Here is a 19,259-nt window from a genome sequence, read left to right on the forward strand (position 1 = left end):
CTATATTGCACTAAATCAGGGGTCCTCAAACTAGGGATCCTGGGATGGATACATGCAATGAATGTTTGTGTTGCTGCAGAGAGTCTCCCCCTTTGGTGTGGGTTGGAGGGGGGGAGAAATTCTGACTTGGGATCTGCTTTGGCCTCCTGGTGCGGGGCTTTGGGAGAAGGCTGGAGGGAAGTGCTGCTGGTGGTGAAGAGCTGGAGGGCGTCGTTCCAATGGGATTGCATCATGGCCTGGAACTGGTTGATCATCTCAGCCCACTGAGCCTCCAGGCGCCGGTACCTGGCCTTGCATTCCCACAGGTCTTCCCTCTGGTTGGAAAGCCTATGCTCATAGTCCTCAGTGTGGTGCTTCCGCTGAGCCTCCTTCTCGGTCAGATCCAATTTGAATTTGGCTGCTTAGCTTCAGCAACTGCTTCCTGTTGGGGCCCTAAGGAGCCTGGGCAGGCAAGAGAGGAGGGGCTGGGCGGGGAGGGGAAAGTAGAGGCTGGCAAGGCGCCCTTCAATCAAGTTGGCCATGCCCACCCAGTCACATGACCACCTAGCCACGCCCACCCAGCCAGTTATTAGGCAGATCATATTAATGGTTCGCGGGATTTAAAATGGCAGCCCCATTCGTTCGTGTGGCAGGAACAACTGAAGGTGCTTCCAGGTTGAAAGGATTAGCTGGCGATATCACCGTTGCCCAGGAGATGCCTCTGAAGGCTCCTTTCAAGTCAAGGAGCTGGAGTGAGTGACTGGAGCTCACCCCACCACACAGCAGCACTGGTTTTTTTTCTTCTGGTAGCTCTCTGCATGCGCACACTGGGAACAGGCTCCAGCTGTTCCTCTGCCTCACTGCTATCTAGCTCCAGAGGCAGCTGAGAACTGCCATACGGCCTTGCCCTCACCTCTGCCTCTGATGCAGAGCCCTCGTCTGAGCCTTCCCCAGACTCCAGGACTGGCCCATGTTCCTCCCCAACCTCCTCACTGTCTGACTCTGCTGCCAGCTCCACTGGCTGCAGGCGGGCCACAACAGGGACTTAGAACTCTGGATCTTGCCCTGTGAGTGGGCTCCTACTCTGTGGGTTTTCTTTGTACTCCTGGAGCTGTGTTTGGGAAACTGGGGGTGACTGCCTTCAAGATAACATGGGGATGGAGCCTCACCACTCATTGGCTGGGTCATTTGTTCCAAAGCTCTCTCTAGAGGTCTGCCTTGCCTTGGCCATCTGGGTCCTAACAGCAAGGAGTTTCCAAAAACAAATGCACACTCCTGACATGCTCAGATGTCCTTCCTTTCCTTTATATTTGATGTTGGAACTTACCCCTGAGATTGAATTAATTACACTTTAATACACTTAACTGAAGTTACGGTTTTTAACTTGGGAGAAGCCATCCTTTCATAGAAAGATGGGAGGGGGGAGGAGGAGGCCACGTAGCTCCCTTAGCAGTTTTATGCCCATATTTGTCAATTATTCAATTCCCCAGTTGTGCAGCTCCTTCAGTTCCAGCTGTTTAAGATTTGCTCTGAATTCACAGGTCCCCTTTGGCTAACATTAATTCATCTTCACAGTTGCGTGGCATTTTTTTTTTTTTTTTTTGTTATCCAGAGACACTTCTCCAAATAAATTCTCTCTTTAAAAAAGACAGCACAAAAATACAGCTTTCCACTGTTTACACAGTAATCCCTCGGCTAATTCTATTTGAAGCACACTCTACACTGAAGGTTTTTTTTTTTGTTTTTTGTTTTAGATGTTCTCACAGCTCTGCTATTCTGGTATAATTTCCCCAATGCTCCATGCACCTTCATCATGGTGTTACGAGAAGCAAAGGACGGATTTCTCAGGTCTGGGATGCAACCAAAGCGATCACTGTCAGTCCCAAAGAATCATGTCCGTATGTTAAGCTGCAGCAGAAAAGATTCATTAGGTTAGGTTTAGGTTTATTGGATTTATATGCCGCCCTTCTTCCAAGGACTCAGGGTGGCATACAACATAAAAGAAAACACATATTACAAAAATTAAAAGGGGCATTAAATAAAGTATCCCCAAAAAAACCCAATTGATATTTACAATAAAAAATTTAAAAAATAAATTAAAATTAACAACCAAATTAATCCTACATTTTATTCTATTCAGGCCAGGCCAGCCGACTGCTTTCCTCCAAGATGTTAATTTTGCATCCAGTTGGTCAAACTGGTTGTTGCAAGGAACCTCTCACCCTGCCCCTCCTCTCCCGGGAGTCTCCACGCGGCCTATCATCATGCCAGATAAGTGCAGGGCCCACGTGGAGGCTCTGGAAGGGCAAAAAATGTGCCTCCTGGAAGTCCTGAAAGGTACATATTTCCAGCCTCTGGAGAGTCTCTGGAGCCTGGGGGAGGCCATTTTCACCCTCCCGGAAGCTTAGGGAAAGCTTCTGGAACCTGAGGAGGGCAAAAAACAGGAAATATTACCGGAAGTACTGGAAGTCCGAAAATGGGCCCATTTTTAGCCTCCGGACCTGGGGGAGGCCATTTTCACCAGTGGTGGGTTTCAAAAATTGTTCGAACCTACTCTGTGGGTGTGGCCTCCTTTGTGGGAGTGGCTTTCCGCCCATGTGACCGGATATGAAGATGCCGACGACACTTGTCAGAACCACCTTAAATTACCTCACACACAGCACTGGCATGCATAAGAATATGATGTAAGCTTGTTTTTTAAAAGGCATCTTTGGTTTGCGTTAAAACAACTTCAACACACGCAATGTTCTGATTGCACCACAAACGCAGTAGTCATCCTTACCTTCCACAGAGGCACTGAGTTTTATAAATATGAGCATGATAGTGTAGAATAATCATATCCAAGGACCAGCGGTGGGTTTCAAAAATTTTTGGAACCTCTTCTGTAGGTGTGGCCTGCTTTCCGGGTCCACTGGTGGAACCTCTTCTAACCGGTTCAGTAGATTTGACGAACCGGTTCTACCAAATAGGTGCAAACTGGTAGGAACTCTGATTTTCACCCTCCTGGAAGCTCGAGAAAAGCTTCAGAAACCTGTGGAGGGTGAAAACACCCCCCCCCCCAATGATGCAGGAAACCGAGTAGGCAACACCCACCATGGCCAGGCTAACATTTTTCAGTCCCACCCCTGTATTCACCCTTTTGATTTGGCAATCATCTGGAAAGTATTCAAGAAAAAAGAAGTTGAAAGTAGAAGTTAAAATTTTAAATTCTCAATTTTTAGAAAAATACAGTCTTCTCCTTAATGTTTAACCCAACCTACTTAACATCTACCAGCATGGCAATCTGAGGAATTCTGGGAGTTGAAGTCCACAAGCCTTAAAGTTGCCAAGTTTGTAGATCCCTGCTTTAACCCCTTGTTTCTCAACCACAGCAACATGTAGCTGTGTGGACTTCTTCTCCCAGAAATCTGACTGAGGAATTCTGGGAATTGAAGTCTACACTCACCTACAAGTGGTCAAGGTTGAGAAACAATGCCTTAACTCAATCCACCATGCCTCTCAGTTTGATCCCCCTACAAAGTTTGTTTCCTTCTCCTTCATGGGAGGCTTGACCCTAAATAGAACAAAATCTTTGTTGCGGTCAGTGCACAAGCACATAATAAAATTTGATACTATAAACAAATAGCATGTGTGCAGGAAAGTATTACTCACAAAATTAATTAGGCATATCCTTAGTCAGTTACACATTATATGAGTACCAGCAAAATTTGGCTACACTTAAAGTAACAGAATCACAGGTATCTGAAGTAGAAATAGAACCAGCTGGGATGAATTTGTTTACGGTTATCAGCCCTACATCAATAGCAACAGGGAGGGGCTGCTGGGGATTCATATGAGTTAGGGCAATCCTCTACCTAGGATTCTGCCCAGTTTAGCGAACCCCCAAATGCCACCCCTGGCTGGCCGCACACAACCCTCCCAAGCTCCATTTACACTGGCAGAAGTATCTGTGGACGAATCCTTTGCTGTTTCCAGGATGGCCCCGTGGGCCGGATCGAAGCATTCCAAGGGACAAATCTGGCCCGTGGGCCTTGAGTTTGACATCCCTGGCCTAGACATTGATGTTTGAACATAGATCTTTTTAACGTTTATATTTTATTGGGTTCTACTAATCTACATGAAATGTTAATACCCTGTTTCCGCCCCAAATAAGACCTCCCTGTATAATAGCAATAGCAATAGCAGTTAGACTTATATACCGCTTCATAGGGCTTTCAGCCCTCTCTAAGCGGTTTACAGAGTCAGCATATCGCCCCCACAGTCTGGGTCCTCATTTCACCCACCTCGGAAGGATGGAAGGCTGAGTCAACCTTGAGCCGGTGAGATTAGAACCTCTGAACTGCAGATAACAGTCAGCTGAAGTGGCCTGCAGTACTGCACCCTAACCACTGCGCCACCTCGGCTCTTAAGCCCAAGCGGGCCTTTGAACGCATACGCTAAAATAAGCCCTCCCTGAAAATATTGCAACACAGCAGCAGCCATGAGGTGACCACGCTCGGCGCCTCCTGCACCTCAAAAATAATGAGACCTCCCTGAAAATAAGGCCAAGTGCTTATTTCGGGGGGGGGGGGGTCAGAAGAAAATAAGGCCCTGTTTTATTTTCAAGGAAACACAGTATATGTTACTAGTTTGTGTGTAATATGCCATGCACTAAGTAAATAAATAAATCAGAAATCCCATCGAATCTCCACATGTGCCTCTCCCAGGTCCTTGGAAAGGACTCGGCAGGTAGATAAAAAATGTCAGCTCCAGTTTGAACATTTGGGTGACCGTGCAACAAACCAAAATAACAATGTATTAAACTTGAACCGCTATCTGGATCTCAGTGCCTCTGGCTGTCCGCAGCAATCAAATAAAAGAATCGCAATCAAATCAATAAAATGTAAAAGATAAAAGACAGCAAGCGTCGCCAAGCAAGGGGTCTCATTCTCCTTTGCCAAAGGGGAGAGAGCCAGGTTTTCAAAATCTTGGGAGACAAAGGGGAAGAGATGCTGCCTAGGAAACCATCAGATAAGAGAGTCAGGAGCCCCCAGTGGCTTAACAGATGGAGGAAGAAACCTAGGAATGGACGGATCAACCGTTCAAAGTGGCAACTGGAAATTTGCACCTTCAGACCAGTGGTGAAAAAGAAAAATTTTCCCTACTGGTTCTGTGGGCATGGCTTGGTGAGCATGTGATTCTGTGGGTGTGGCTGCACAACTGATGCACACATAATGTAAAAGCAGCTGGACCTCAGGCAAAATGGCCCCTGCAACAAGGAGGAACCTCACAGACAATCAGACACAGGTGATTGACTCACAGCTGATCATCAGAACTTTTTAAAAACATTTTTCCCTACCAGTTCTGACGAACCGGCCTGAACCAGTAGCATTTCACCCCTGCTTCAGTCTTGTAACATTCTGTTAATACAGCTAGTCCTCGACTTACAACAATTTTTTTGTGACCATTCAAAGTTACAACGGCACTGAATAAAGTGAATTATGACCATCGTTCACCCTTATGACCATTGCAGCATCCCCTGTCAGAGCCGGTTTAATATCAGGGTTCCAAGTAATGCATCCCATTCAATAAGAACTCCAAGGCATGCAAATTCCTCAAAGAACATTTTATTGGGACATATCAAATTGGCCACGTTCCTGGTGGAAAACCGGCTCTAAGTCCCCACTGGTTTTTCACCCAATTAGAAGTAAAACTTCGTTACTCCCCCCCTAACACACCCAAGTTTCCAGTCACATGGTCCAATCAGCTTATAGTCCAATTGCTAGGTGACCTCAGTCTCCACCTTTTAAACATCTGCATGAGTGGTGGAGTTCAATTTTTTTTACTACCAGTTCTGTGGGCATGGCTTGGTGGGCGTGGTATGGATTTGTGGGTGTGGCATAGATTGGTGGGTGTGGCTTGGTGGACATGGCAGGGGAAGGATACTATAAAATCCCCATTCCCTCTCGATTAGCTGGGACTCAAGAGGCAAAGAATAGATGGGGGCGGGGCCAGCCAGAGAAGGTATTTACCGGTTCTGTGAACTACTCGAAACCTCCACTATTGGTTCTCCAAAAGCTGGTCAGAACCTGCTAAATACCACCTCTGATCTGCATCAATGTCCTGGGTTACCATTGGAAAGAATTTTATTTAGGCTATACCCCAGTATCTCTACACCCCTCTCCCGGGCCTCTTTGCCCCAGGCTGTGTGAGCCCTGAAGCAGTGAGAACAGAGACCTCCCAAAAGAAAACTACCAAAAGAAAATGGCTGCAGTTTGGCCAACTTCTGGATTGACATTCCCATGGTCACGTGATTTTTATTGAGATGCTTGACAACTGGTTCCTATTTATGACGATTGCAGTCCCCAGGGCTCTGGGAATTCCCTTTTGTGAACTTCTGTTGAGCAAAGTCAATGAGGAAGCCAAATTCACTTAACAACTGTGTTATTAAGTTAACAACTGCAGTGATTTACTTAACAAATGTAGCGAGAAAAGTCGTAAAATGAAATTAAACTCCCTTAACCAGTTTTTCACTGAGCAACATAAATTCTGGGCTCAATGGGGATTGTATATAGCCTTATAGCAAAGTAGAATTAGCTCATCTACTCATGTTTCCTGTCTAGTTTACCTGGAATGGCTAACATTCTTCTAAATCAGCATCCCCAGAACCTTCTGGGCACCAGGGACCAATTCCATGAAGAAAAGTTTTTCCACGGACTAAAAGGACATGGCTTTGCATGCTGCCTGCATCCTACAAATGGGGCTTTGCTTGTTTGAGTGACGTGGTTGCCAGCATGCCATGGCCTGGTGCCAATCCACAGACCGGGAGTGGGGGACCCCTATTCTAAATGACATCAATGGGACTTTCTAGATCAGGGGTCTCCAACCTTGGCAATTTTAAGACTTGTGGTCTTCAACTCCCAGAGTTCCTCGGCCAGCAAAACATTTAAGTCCACAAGTCTTAAAGTTGCCAAGGTTGGAGAGAAGGTTCTAGATCACAATTCATTCCAACTCCCAAAATTCCTCAGCCAACAAAACTTTAAGTCCACAAGTCTTAAAATGGCCAAGGCTGGAGACTCCTGATCTAGATCACAATTCATTCCAAAAGGCAGGTGAAGGCCTGCTTCTAGGGTTGCCATAGATATCATTGTTTAATTGAAAAAATCTGGAAGCTGTCTGCCAACCTTGCCAGATTGAATCATCCAGGCAGATGATATGGGAAACAGGCAGCCCTTCAACTAAGTAAGCCCTCTGCCCTGTAGGGCTTTGTAGGTCATGCCAGCCCCTTGAATTGCACCAGGAAGCAAACTGGCAAACCTGTGTAGCTCATCAAACAGAGGTTGAAGACTAGTCAGGCGAAACAAGGGAGTGGAGAAAGAACAAAGAAACCTCTATCTGACTTATAAGCACCACTGAAATTGGACCAGGCTGGAATAATAATAATAAAACCTTAGGAAGAACTGTTGTCTAGTTGAATATCAATAACCTTAATCATTTGGCTTAGAGCTTCAAATACACAGTCCTGAGGATATCAATGATGGAAGACAGTAATGGAATAAATAAGCACATGGGGGAATCTGTAGGAGAAAAGAAAAACCAAGAGATATTGGGACAAGGTTTCCATTTCATGGTTTTGGCCTCCATTTTGATCCAGAGGTGGGTTTCTAATATTTTTAAGGTTTAAGGTTTAAGGTTTATTCGATTTATATGCCGCCCTTCTCCCAAGGACTCAGGGCGGCGTACAACATTAAAAGAAACACATAGTACAAAAGTTACTACTGGTTCGGGTGTGTGACGCTTCTGTGCATGTGCAAAAGCGTCCGGGCGGATGGGAGGAGTCTCCCACTGCCGCTACTACCAGTTTGGCTGATCTGTTTTGATCCCTTCCCAGATAATCCTTCCCTATCCCTCTGCCAATCATACATGTTGCTTTGATGTGGGGCACCCCATTGTAGGTACTGATTTAACAACTGCAGTGATTCACTTAATAAATGTGCCAACAAAAGTCCTACAATGGAGCAAGACTCCCTTGACAAATCTCTCACTTAGCAACAGAAATTTTGAGCTCAGTTGCGACGGTAAGATGAGGACTACCTGTACATTTCCAAACTCGGCAGCATCTGCAGAGGGAAGCCCAAATGATGGATGTGATGTCATGATTCCAGCTCCGTCTCTTTTGTACCTCGTAGTAACATCACACATCCACCCAAAAATGGTGGAGCTTACACTTCAATGCCATAATGTTGCTTTCAACAGGCTGATGACCACATCTTCAGCAAGTTACTTCTGTTGCCTCCTGGCTGCCTGCAATTTGGCACTTCAAATCTCACTAGCTCAAGATTGACTTAATCTTCCATCCTTCCAAGGTCAGTTAAATGAGGACCCAGGTTGTTGGGGAAAAGAGGCTGACTCTGTAAACCACTTAGAGAGGGCTGCAAAGCACCGTGAAGCAGTATATAAATCTACGAGCTATTGCTATCTTGCCTGATGAGCAAGTGTCCTGCCTCTCATTGACCAATCTTCTGTCTGGAGGTCTACAACCTTCCTCGTGTCCTACAGGGTCATCATGAAACCCCAAGAGAAGACATGTGGGAAGGGGACAGTACTTTTTCAGATTGGAAAGGATGGGCAATGAGGGAACTTCAAAAGAATGGAAAGAGGCTTCCTAGAAAGATGAAAAGAAGGACTAGGGGTGACATGAAAGCAGGGTTCCAATATCTCAGGGGCTGCCACAAAGAAGAGGCAGTCAAGCTATTCTCCAAAGCACCTGAGGGAAGAACAAGAAGCAATGGGTGGAAACTAATCAAGGAGAGAAGCAACTTAGAACTGAGGAGAAATTTCCTGACAGTTAGAATAATTAATCAGTGGAACAACTTGCCTCCAGAAGTTGTGGATGCTCCAACACTGGAAGTTTTTAAGAAGAGATTGGATAACTATTTGTCTGAAGTGGTGTAGGGTTTCCTGCCTAAGCACGAGTTGGACTAGAAGACCTCTAATCTCCCTTCCAGCTCTGTTATTCTATACATGTGCGACTATGTTTTACTGATTTTTACCTCCAGCAAAGTTCTAAATCCCAAAACACCTCAGAAAGAATTTGAAATGATTTTTTCCAGGGTCCTAGGAACAAGCTGGCAAGGCTGAAACATATTCGCAGAAGAAAAGTATTGAAAAATCGTCATACGGAAGCTGGAAGAGGGTAGAATTGATTATTTTTAGAGAAATATGCAAACTTCTGGCAAGATGTCAGATTTTCTTGGCTCAGAAACTTAAGGTGTACTGAGGGAAGCTTCTGTCCAAAAGAATCATCTTTGACCGGTCCCTGGGTCAATACATTTGCATTACCTCTTCTGTGGCTGTTGAAGTAGAAGAGGTCAATCCAATTTAGAAATATGTTGGCTTTAATAAAGTATGAGAGGCTAGTCCAATTTAGGTGGGAAAAAAACCTGAATTTAATTACCTTCTCAAGAGAACTGTAACAGAAGAAGGACTTACAGGAAAGCTAACATTACCTTGATCCGTTTCACTTTAAAACACATAAATGATGGTGTGTTCTATCTCCTTCTTAATTATTTCTCATACAAGTAGGAGTAATGAGGAATGTTGGCATTAATTTAGCCTGTGGGCAAACCGCCATTTCTTTTCCATATCCTCTTCTTGTGCTCTGTCCATCTCTAATTACATTTCAGTTCAGCATGGAATCTGCAAAATTACTTGTCCCAAGATAAATTGGCATAGCTTACCAACCCCGGCTTACATAATGGACCAATGTCAGATTTGGGGGATTTATAATATGGATGGCATTTAGTGAATAGTCGGTATAATGAAATTGTCGTTTTTTAAATGATTTTTTTTAAAAAAAATCTTCCTTGTAATCAAGGCATTGAGAACCCAAGAAATGTGTATATTCTAGGCCAACTAATATATTGCATCCCATTATCCAAAATATCTCTCCTTGTGTTTGTCTGTCTATCTCTGTGTCTCTCTCTGTCTCTCTATCATTTGATCAATATCTCTATATCCATCAATCCATCCATCCATCTCTATCTCTATCTATCTATCTATCTATCTATCTATCTATCTATCTATCTATCTATCTATCTATCTATCTATCTATCTATCTATCTATCTATCTATCTATCATCTATCTATCTATCTACCTATCTACCTATCTATCTCTCTATATCTATCTATCTATCTATCTATCTATCTATCTATCTATCTATCTATCTATCTATCTATCTATCTATCTACCTACCTACCTATCTATCTACCTACCTACCTACCTACCTATCTATCTCTATATCTATCTATCTATCTATCTATCTATCTATCTATCTATCTATCTATCTATCTATCTATCTATCTATCTATCTATCTATCTATCTATCTATCTATCTATCTATCTATCTATCTATCTATCATCTATCTCTATCTATCTATCTATCTATCTATCTATCTATCTATCTATCTATCTATCTATCTATCTATCATCTATCCTCTATCTATTTATCTAAACATTATGGAATATATAAACATTTGGAAAATAAAAACGTATTTCCCTATCCATGTCCTACTATGTACAAACAAGAAGAAAACCAGATCCCTTTCTTTATGTTTTCCTCTCTCAATTTAAATATAGACATTCCTGTTTCCAGAGTGTGTCTGAAGTTTGTCTATTATAAATTAGGAAGGAAGGAAGGAAGGAAGGAAGGAAGGAAGGAAGGAAGGAAGGAAGGAAGGAAGGAAGGGCAATTTTATGGAATTGCTTTTAAAGGCTCATTGAAAGTTCACCTCTGTAAATTGTAATTCAATTGGTGGTGGTAGATGTGTTTGCCAGGAATAGATTGCACGAAGGGGTTATCTTTTAATAATCTGGGTGCTGGAATTCAATCTTTAGGACTTGGAATGAGGCAGTATGGTTTTTGAGATTTGTTGTCCAATTACAAACAATTAAACGAGACTGTCCTTAATCATCATTATCACCATTTCTGTCTCAGCTTTCTGAACTCTTCCAATCTGTTTTTATTTTTTTATTAGTGCCCTAATGGAGGAAAAAAAACAGAGGTTTCCTTTTAGAGGAGAAACAATTTCTCTCACATTACCCTACTCCTTGCCTGCGCCACCAAAAGATTATTCATTATATTCACCGCGATTGTCAATGAATTCTGAGGACGTCTACTCCTGGGAAATTGACTTTCTTCTTTTATTCTAAGAAATGCCCGACAAGAACATAAGTATCTCTGAAAGCAAAAATACACATTTGAAACCTATTCAGAAACACACTAAATGGAAGTCGTCAAAGGAGACAGCATAAAGTCCTCCGGCTTTGCCAACTTTGCATATCAAAAGCTTGTTTAAAAAAAGCTTAGAACAAATTTCCTGAGAGAGGTCCATATTAGGGCCCAGTCCAAGTGTCGAATTTTAGGAGGTGATAAAAACAAATTAAGAAACCAATGCATTTGCATTGTCACTCTTCAGTCTCAAAAGACTATGGTATCATACTCTAGAAAGGGATAAAGCTGGAGTGTCCTCTCCAGAGCACCAGGCCTGGGTAGATTAATATGGAGGATGGACTGTTACCCAAGCAGCAGATTCCCCCTCTCCACGTCACTGAAATAATCCAGTGGAACGGCAGAGCCGATACAATTGGTTCCAGCTGCGTCGCAGGAGTTACCAGAACGTGGTTGTACACAGTCACGAACTGCTTCCGGGACTCTGGCTCTGAATTTTTCCTGGAGGTTGACTCCCGAAGCCTTTTCCAGTAGTGGATTTAGCCACAAAGCAGTGGAGGTTTGTCATCAGAGTTTCCCTTCTCCTAGAAGATGGTTCTGCCTCTTGATCTGCCGTTGGGGTGCAGAGCCCTCTTCCGCCTTCAAAACTGTTGACCATCTTCTCTGGTAACCCTGGAAAGGGGCCCTTACGAGGGGTTACCAGCCGGGCCAGCTGGACCAAGGTTTTTGAAGGAGGTGTTACTCCTCCATCACCCACCCTTTGTCCTGGCTTGTGACAGGCAGAGCCTGGCTTCCAAAACGTTGGGCCCAGGATGGCGGGTTTAAGAAACCAACAAATGCAACCAAAAATATATGTGCTAAACCTACCAGAAACCTGGAATAGTTTTTATTTCTTGCTTTGCTTTCAGATCAGTTTGAAATCAATCCCCATTATTTAGGGATAAAGCTTGCCTCCAGCCTTTAAGGAATAATTTGGGAGAATTTTTGGAATAGGGAGAGAGGGAGGGAGGAAGGGAGAGAGGGAGTGTGAGAGTGGAATGGAGATAAGGAGGGATATATATATATATATATATATATATATATATATATATATATATATATAGTATTCCCAATATCCCTCTGATTGCTCACCTATGCCATCTAGTCTACAATTCTTAAGAAGTTAATTAAAATTGGCTGAGTTTTCCCACTTGTATGAGAGAGAGAGAGAGGGAGAGGGAGGGAGGGAGGGAGGGAGGGTGGGAGGGAGGGGGAGAGAGAGAGAGAGAGAGAGAGAGAGAGAGAGAGAGAGAGAGAGAGAGAGAGAGAGAGAGAGAGAGAGAGAGAGAGAGAGAGAGAGAGAGAGAGAGAGAGAGAGAGAGAGAGAGAATCAGAATCAGGCTGGAATTTCCTGGTTGCCAGGATACACAGAATACCCAAGTTTGAAAACCAAACTCCAGTGGAGCAATCACATGAGAGCAAGCAAATTCTTCTGGGCTCTGGTTTAAGCCAGGAAATTGCATGTCCCAGGTCAGGCTTCAAACAACAAAAGCCAAAGAAGGGGTTAGAAGAACATAAAATAACAGTGTTGAAAGGGACCTTGGGTGCCTTTTAGTCCAACCCCCTGCTCAAGCAGGAGACCTTCTATCATTTCAGACAAATGACTGCCTAGTCTCTTGTTGAAAACCCAACCTCCTAAAGCAATTTGTTCCACTGGTTGATTGTTCTCACTGTAGTTCTAGGCAGCTTCTTTCCTTGAATAGTTTCCATCCATTGTTTCTTGTCTTGCCTTCTGGAGCTTTAGTAAATACGTTCACTCCCTCTCTCTGTGGCAGCCCCTCAAATATTGGAACACTGCTATCATGTCTCCCCTAGTTCTTCTCTTTGCTAGGAAAGGGTTAGGTAAGAAGAGGTAGAACCGAAGAGTCTTGGAAAATACCTGAAAGGAGTGGAATAGGATGGTCTCATTCCTCATGACTTAAGAACCTGGCACCAACCATCAGCAACCTGTGCCTCTGGAGCCGCATGTGGCTCTTTCATCCTTCTGCTGTGGCTCCCTTTTGCTGGTCAGCTCCACAATTGATAGGGCTTTTGATTAGGACAGGTAGAAGAAAAAGGACACTGTGCAAGGAGCAGACTCTATGCTGGGGGAATGGGACTTCCAGTCAACTCCAGAATTGAATAGGGGGTTTCCAGTTAGGATCTTTGTGGCTCTTTGAGTGTTTAAGGTTGCTGACCCCTGACCTAAATGAAGCTCTTTTCAGAATCTGCTCAATGCAAAAGACCAAGTGGAGGTTTCATCTCACCCAATGCCGGAGTGATAGTAACACTGTTACTACCATTTGATGGACACTGTTGAAATTTTGAAGCTTGTTATGGGTACTCTCACAAAATAGTTACCTTGGTTTGAATGGCCAACTACCAACCAACCATCTGTCAGGAGGAGAGCTTGCAGAACTTCTCTCCTCTAGCTTCCTAGGATACCCTGTGTTTCTACAGCTTGCAGTTAATTGATTTTTCTTGTAGGAAGGCATTCCTTTAAAGCAAACACTCCCCTGAGGCCATCTATACTGTTTCTGTCTTCTAAGGCTGCCTCCGGGGTCTTAATCAGAGGCCAGAAGCATTCTTAGAAAAGGAGTTTGTACCTGAAGGTGTTGCTTTGTCTACCAACATGTAGCTTTAAGCATTCGGTTTTTGGAAAAGTAAATGGATCTAATAGAAAAAGAAAATAGTGACAAGGATCCTTATTGTGGAGACCAAGAGATGCATCTATGGTTGCCTTCAACCCCTGGGGTGCTCCAAGCTTTTGTCCCCTGTAATCTCTGCTTTCTTATAACATTGTGATTCAGATTCAGATCCTAACCTATCCTATCCTACTCTACTCCTATTCTACTCTACTCTACCTATTCTATTCTATTCTATTCCTCTTACTCCTACTCTAGTCTACTTCTACTCCTATTCTACCTATTCTATTCTACTCTACTCTATTCTACTTTTAGTCTACTCTGCTCTATACTCTATTCTATTCTACTCCTACTCTAGTCTACTTCTACTCCTATTCTACCTATTCTATTCTATTCTACTCTATTCTACTTTTAGTCTACTCTGCTCTATACTCTATTCTATTCTACTCCTACTCTAGTCTACTTCTACTCCTATTCTACCTATTCTATTCTATTCTATTCTACTCTACTCTACTTTTAGTCTACTCTGCTCTATACTCTACCCATTCTATTCTATTCTATTCTATTCTATTCTATTCTACTCCTACTCCTACTCCTACTCTAGTTTACTTCTACTCCTACCTATTCTGTTCTATTCTATTCTATTCTATTCTATTCTATTCTATTCTACTACTCTTACTCCTACTCTAGTCTACCTACTCCTATTCTACCTATTCTATTCTACTCTATTCTACTTTTAGTCTACTCTGCTCTATACTCTATCTATTCTATTCTACTCCTACTCTAGTCTACTTCTACTCCTATTCTACCTATTCTATTCTACTCTACTCTACTCTATTTTTAGTCTACTCTGCTCTATACTCTACCCATTCTATTCTATTCTATTCTACTCCTACTCCTACTCTAGTCTACTTCTACTCCTACCTATTCTGTTCTGTTCTATTCTATTCTACTCTACTCTACTCTATTCTACTTTTAGTCTACTCTGCTCTATACTCTACCCATTCTATTCTATTCTATTCTACTCCTACTCCTACTCCTACTCTAGTCTACTTCTACTCCTACCTATTCTGTTCTATTCTATTCTATTCTATTCTATTCTATTCTATTCTATTCTATTCTATTCTATTCTATTCTATTCTATTCTATTCTATTCTATTCTATTCTATTCTATTCTATTCTACTACTCCTACTCCTACTCTAGTCTACCTACTCCTATTCTACCTATTCTATTCTACTCTACTCTATTCTACTTTTAGTCTACTCTGCTCTATACTCTATTCTATTCTACTCCTACTCTAGTCTACTTCTACTCCTATTCTACCTATTCTATTCTATTCTACTCTACTCTATTTTTAGTCTACTCTGCTCTATACTCTACCCATTCTATTCTATTCTATTCTATTCTACTCCTACTCCTACTCCTACTCTAGTCTACTTCTACTCCTACCTATTCTGTTCTGTTCTATTCTATTCTACTCTACTCTACTCTATTCTACTTTTAGTCTACTCTGCTCTATACTCTACCCATTCTATTCTATTCTATTCTACTCCTACTCCTACTCCTACTCTAGTCTACTTCTACTCCTACCTATTCTGTTCTGTTCTATTCTATTCTACTCTACTCTACTAAACTTTTAGTCTACTCTACTCTATACTCTACCTATTCTCTCCTCTCAGATTATCCCATTCTAGGGGATGTACTGTACAGGTGTTTGCAAATCACACCAATGTGTCTCTATTAATTCAGTCTTCTGAAAGGGGATGATCTGAACAACCACATTTTCCTGATTTAATGAGGTCTCAGAGTAAAATCAAAACCTACTGACCCCACTAATATTTAAGTTAATGCTTTGGGTACTTTTCATCGGTAGGTCAACTGTGTTCACAATTCCAAGATCCACCTTTTGCAAACTAGGCCAAGATGTCTACAGAGCTACTGTCTGTAGACCATCCTCGAATCAAGACAGAGAAAGCCCAGGTAGTGCATAGACTCTTGAAACAAATTCCACCTGGAGAATTCAATGAGGCCTTCAGTGACTTACGCATGCTGGTAGAAGATGATAAGATGATGTGTGAAGAGGCACCCAGTCTCTGTGCCGTGTACAACAAGGACCATTTCACACCAGTCCAAACCAAGAACGGTGAGGTCCTCTTGACTCGCCACAATGAGCTGGAGGAGAACTACTTCCTGGATCCACAGAACCAGGTCTCCTTCAAGTATGACCACTTGAGGAGAATACCAAGTGACTTCCAGGCTCATCCCGAAGAGGACAAGAAAGGAGAGCTATGGAGGAGAGCCCTCCACGAGGCCCTGAAATTTTATGTCGACAACCACTATCCTGGCGGGCTTTGCAGCGTCTTCGTCAAGGACACAGCTATGCGGAAGATTTTTGTGGCTTGCATTGAAAGCCACCGATACAAACCGTCTGCCTTCTGGAACGGCTTGTGGAAATCGGAATGGACATTTGCTCTAGCTCCTGCCTCTACATCCACTCAGGTGACCGGAGTCATCACGATCCAGGCACACTACTTTGAAGATGGCAACACACACCTGACAGCAGTCAAGGATGCTGAGGAGACGCTGCTGGTCACCGATGAAGCCCAGACAGCAAAGGACTTTGCAAAGCTGGTGGGGAAAGTGGAAAACGAGACCCAGAGTAAAATCATGGATGAATACGACCACATGAACAGCAGCTACATAAAGTCCTTTCGGAGACAGCTGCCCATCACTCACACCAGCCTTGACTGGGAAAAAGTGGTGACTGTGAAGACTGTAGAGGCTCGTACGCTCTAGCGGAAGCCCTGCTTCTGCACAGCCAGAGGAAGGGGAGGAGAAAAGCGGAAAGGTTGGAGGAAACATATCTTCTAAAGTAAAGGAGCCAATAAAATAAGCAGTGTAATAAAATGGAAGGTACATGTCTACTTCTGGATAGGAAGATTTGGGAGAAGAAATGCAGAACTAGTGTATCCTGTAGGGCAGCTGCTGTCCCCAACCATTCCAGCTTAGCAGCCCGACTGGGGGTGGGGGAGTGAGAGAGGAGAACCGGGCTGTATGAGTGATGGCTTGCTGCTCGCGTGTGCGCCGTTCAACTTGCACAAACATTGCCCAAGCGTGTGCGCATACACATGCACCTTGACTTGTGTGAGTTGAGCTGCTTGCACGCATGTGCACGGGCCCGCCAACTGCTTGCACAAGTTCAGCTGTTCACATGTGCACATAAACCAGCCTGCCTCTTGTGTCGCCCAGTTCCTAGTGGCCTGGTAGTGGGCTACGGCCCAGAGGTTGGGGACCCCTGTAGAGATACAAGAGTGGAAGAGGGGGGCGGGAAACAGAGTGCAGCTTATGGAAGTCGTGATTTTCTTCATGCTTCCTAAAGCTACATTTAAATGCCTGGAAAAGGAACAGGATCTTCAGTAAATGTATGGACATACAATGAATGTACAGATATTATCTGTGATGTGTGCACATGTGTGGATTCATTTCCTGCCCAAACACAAATCTATACCTGATTCTACACCGATATATGGATACATTCATATTTAATAGCTATGAAGGTGTGTGTGGGGGACAGATTACTCACGCTAATACCCTTGCAGTATTAACTGTAGAAAAAGAGGGGTAAAGTGGTTAGGAGATCACAGTTCCCTTCCGATGTGTACACATCTTTTCATAGATGCATATATTTTCAGGAGGTGTATCCCTATTCACAGAAAACAGGTTGGGGAATGGAGAAAGGGAGGGAAGGAAGGGAGGGAGGGAGGGAGATAGGAAGGGAGGGAGGGAGAGGGAGGGAGGGTGGGAGGGAGGAAGGAAGACACACTTTCTTATCCCATTTCAAGTGTTCCATATATAACAGGAATTCCACAATTCCCAGCAACATGTCCCTATAATTCCAGGTGGGGGAAAAAATGTCCTTTGCAAATATTGAAAAAGCCGCCCCAGCCGTTTCCCTCTCACAGCTAAGTGTTTACATGGCACCAGCAACAAAGAAGTGGTTGAGGTGTCTGACAATTTGGAGAGCATCCAGGGCGTAGCAGGGGGCCTCTTTCAGCCTTTGCCAGCAGGAGATAATGGGGATGTCAGAAGTTAGCAGAAAGTCAGAGAGAGAAAGACAGTCCCATATTACATTAAAAAAATGTGTTGTTATTCAGGATGCTACTACGGATGTTTGCAATGGGACACACACTTATTGGAATCCCATTAGAGCAGCATCAATGTCCCTTTTATCCCATTCTCTTGACAAGACGGGCCTTGAGATATTTCCCAGCCTGCCATCTTCTGGAGAAGAACAGTCCCAATGAAAGCTGGTGAGCTGACTTCCATCCAGCTTCCAAGCAGCACAGGGTTGTGGTCCATTGGCAGCCTACAGAGTCGGACAGTGAGGAGGGTGGGGAGGAACATGGGCCAGTCCTGGAGTCTGGTGAAGGCTAAGACGAAGGCTCTGCATCGGAGGCAGAGAGGGGGCCAGGGCCATCTGGGAGCTATGTGCTGCTCCTGGAGCCTCCAGAGTCAGACAACAGCAAGGCAGAGGAACAGGCTCCCCCTGTTCCCAGTGTGTGCATGTGCAGAGCTGCCAGAAGGCAAGAACAGTTACCTCAAAAGGGACAACTTTGATGTAAGGCTTGGAGGTGATTGGCCCTTCCCATAGGACATAAAGGAGGAGCAAAGGCACAGGAGCCTTTGCAGGAAGCAACTTGGTTCATGCTGGTCAGTTTACCTTCTGAAGCTCTGTTTTGACTCTTTGCTCCGTGTGGCCTTGCCAAGCTAATTGTCAATTAAATCTTTGGCAGCATTTCAAGGAAGATAAAGGTGGGTGCTTATCAGCCTTATCCCGAAGGACTTTGGCAGCCTACTGTAGGACTCTTTATAACTATTTGGGACTCATTATGGGCTGTGAATGAAGATACTTCACAGACTTTGAAATAAAAAGAGGGTTTTGGGGACTAAGCATGCATTTTTTACTGTATCAGGAAGTCTAGGTCAGAACACAAAGCATTTTGTTGCTCATTCATGCACTGAAAAAACTGAAACCGATAGTGAGCTGCTAACATCAAGAGAAGCTAATTTTTTACACAAGCAGCAAAAATTACTTCACATCCTCCCTCTCTTCTCTGTCTGAAAATGAACAAGCTTGAGTGGAGGGTTGGACTAGGAGATCTTCAATGTTTCTCCCAACCCTATTACTGTGTATAAGAATCTTTGGATGCTCTGAGGCTTATGGGAAGCCCAACATTGCTTCGTCCTGCAGTGGAGCTGGACAAACTCTGAGAACCAACTTTATACGTAGAGCCCATCACTTAGATCAGTGTTTCTCAACCTTGGCAACTTGAAGATGTTTGGACTTCAACTCTCAGAATTCCCCAGCCAGCGAATGCTGGCTGGGGAATTCTGGGAGTTGAAGTC

At 43.7% G+C, this 19,259-nt stretch overlaps 1 protein-coding gene across 1 annotated transcript; it reads left to right on the forward strand.

The window, feature by feature from the left end:
- Positions 1-15,776: 15,776 nt before the first annotated feature.
- Positions 15,777-16,649, forward strand: LOC116519318 (F-actin-capping protein subunit alpha-2-like). Its single transcript, XM_032233157.1, has one exon. The coding sequence runs from the start codon at positions 15,777-15,779 to the stop codon at positions 16,647-16,649; it is 873 nt and encodes a 290-aa protein (XP_032089048.1).
- Positions 16,650-19,259: the final 2,610 nt, after the last annotated feature.

The sequence above is a fragment of the Thamnophis elegans genome, chromosome 16 (genome assembly GCF_009769535.1).
Source record: "Thamnophis elegans isolate rThaEle1 chromosome 16, rThaEle1.pri, whole genome shotgun sequence".
In the NCBI taxonomy this organism is placed as follows: Eukaryota; Metazoa; Chordata; class Lepidosauria; order Squamata; family Colubridae; genus Thamnophis; species Thamnophis elegans.